At 35.4% G+C, this 1,116-nt stretch overlaps 1 protein-coding gene across 1 annotated transcript; it reads right to left on the bottom strand.

Moving 5' to 3' along the window:
- Positions 1 to 142: 142 nt before the first annotated feature.
- LOC103311655 (SCAN domain-containing protein 3-like) lies at positions 143 to 660 on the bottom strand (the record flags this gene model as incomplete). The annotated part of the gene is made up of 1 exon (XM_008191339.1): positions 143 to 660. A coding segment is annotated over one exon (518 nt), but the record flags the coding sequence as incomplete, so codon positions are not given.
- Between the last annotated feature and the right edge of the window lie 456 nt (positions 661 to 1,116).

Raw genomic sequence — 1,116 nt, 5'->3', positions numbered from 1 at the left:
CCAATTACTTTCTCCCAAGGAAGACTGTTAGAAATTAAAAAATCAGAAAGAACAGAAAATACATCAACCGCCTTTGTTGTTGTTTTAAGAGTTTCAGAGAATAATATTTCTTCCTTGAATTTTTTATCATCAATAAATTTACAATAAAACAGTAATTGAGAATTCTGCGAAATGTCCGTTGTTTCGTCACACTGAAGTGAAAAGAACGGAGACTTATTTAATTTTTCTATTATTTGATTCTTCAAATCGTGAGCCATTTCATCGATTCTGCGTTTTATTGTATCGTTAGACAGAGAAATTTTTGCAACTTTAGCACAACTTTCTTCATTTAATATAGTTTTACAAGCAGTAAATAAACAAGGTTTTACAAGGGACTCACCAATAGTGTGTGGTTTCTTGTCTTTAGCTATCAACAAGGCAATCTCGTAAGAAGCTTCCATAAGCTTTTCATTTTCCCTTGCAAAATGACCAGTTGAATCAAGTTTCATTCGTTTTACCGAGTTTATTTTAGCATGAAAAAAATCGATCGGTTTGTCTTTTAAACTGGGATGATTAGTGATTAAATGACGTTCCAATCGTCCAGGTCGCATTGCATCATTACTCAAAACTGTGTGACAAATCACGCACTGAGGTAAATGACTTCCATTTTTCTCAGTTACACTAAATCCGTATTTAATATAATCGTCATTATACAATCTTTTTTTTGATTTTGACATTTTTAGTAACTGAAACAAGTACGTACGGCACGAAAGCGACGACACAACTAAATACTAACAATACAAAATTATAGAAATTATCTCAAACGTTGTACAAGACTATTAGAGTAATCGTAATATTTATTTACGGGTCACCAAAACTTGTTCTTATCGCGTCGAGTGGCGGTTTTTCGCCGAAACAATGCTTATATTAATACCGTAATTGTTATACGATAAAATCGTAATAATCGCTCGGTGTATAATGTATATCTACTAATCGACCGCGGAGGCGACCAACACACCGGCAAGGTACGGCGTAGAAAATGGCAACGTTTTCATTTTTCGTGTTTTTTTTCAACATTTTCACGCCCCCCCCTGAAATTTTGTCACGCCTCCCTAGGGGGGCGCGCCCCCCAGGTTG

This window comes from Acyrthosiphon pisum, unplaced genomic scaffold (assembly GCF_005508785.2).
Source record: "Acyrthosiphon pisum isolate AL4f unplaced genomic scaffold, pea_aphid_22Mar2018_4r6ur Scaffold_12342;HRSCAF=12969, whole genome shotgun sequence".
NCBI classification, from domain to species: Eukaryota; Metazoa; Arthropoda; class Insecta; order Hemiptera; family Aphididae; genus Acyrthosiphon; species Acyrthosiphon pisum.
Note: the sequence above shows the minus strand (reverse complement) of the source record. Positions and strands in the feature narration are given on the sequence as shown.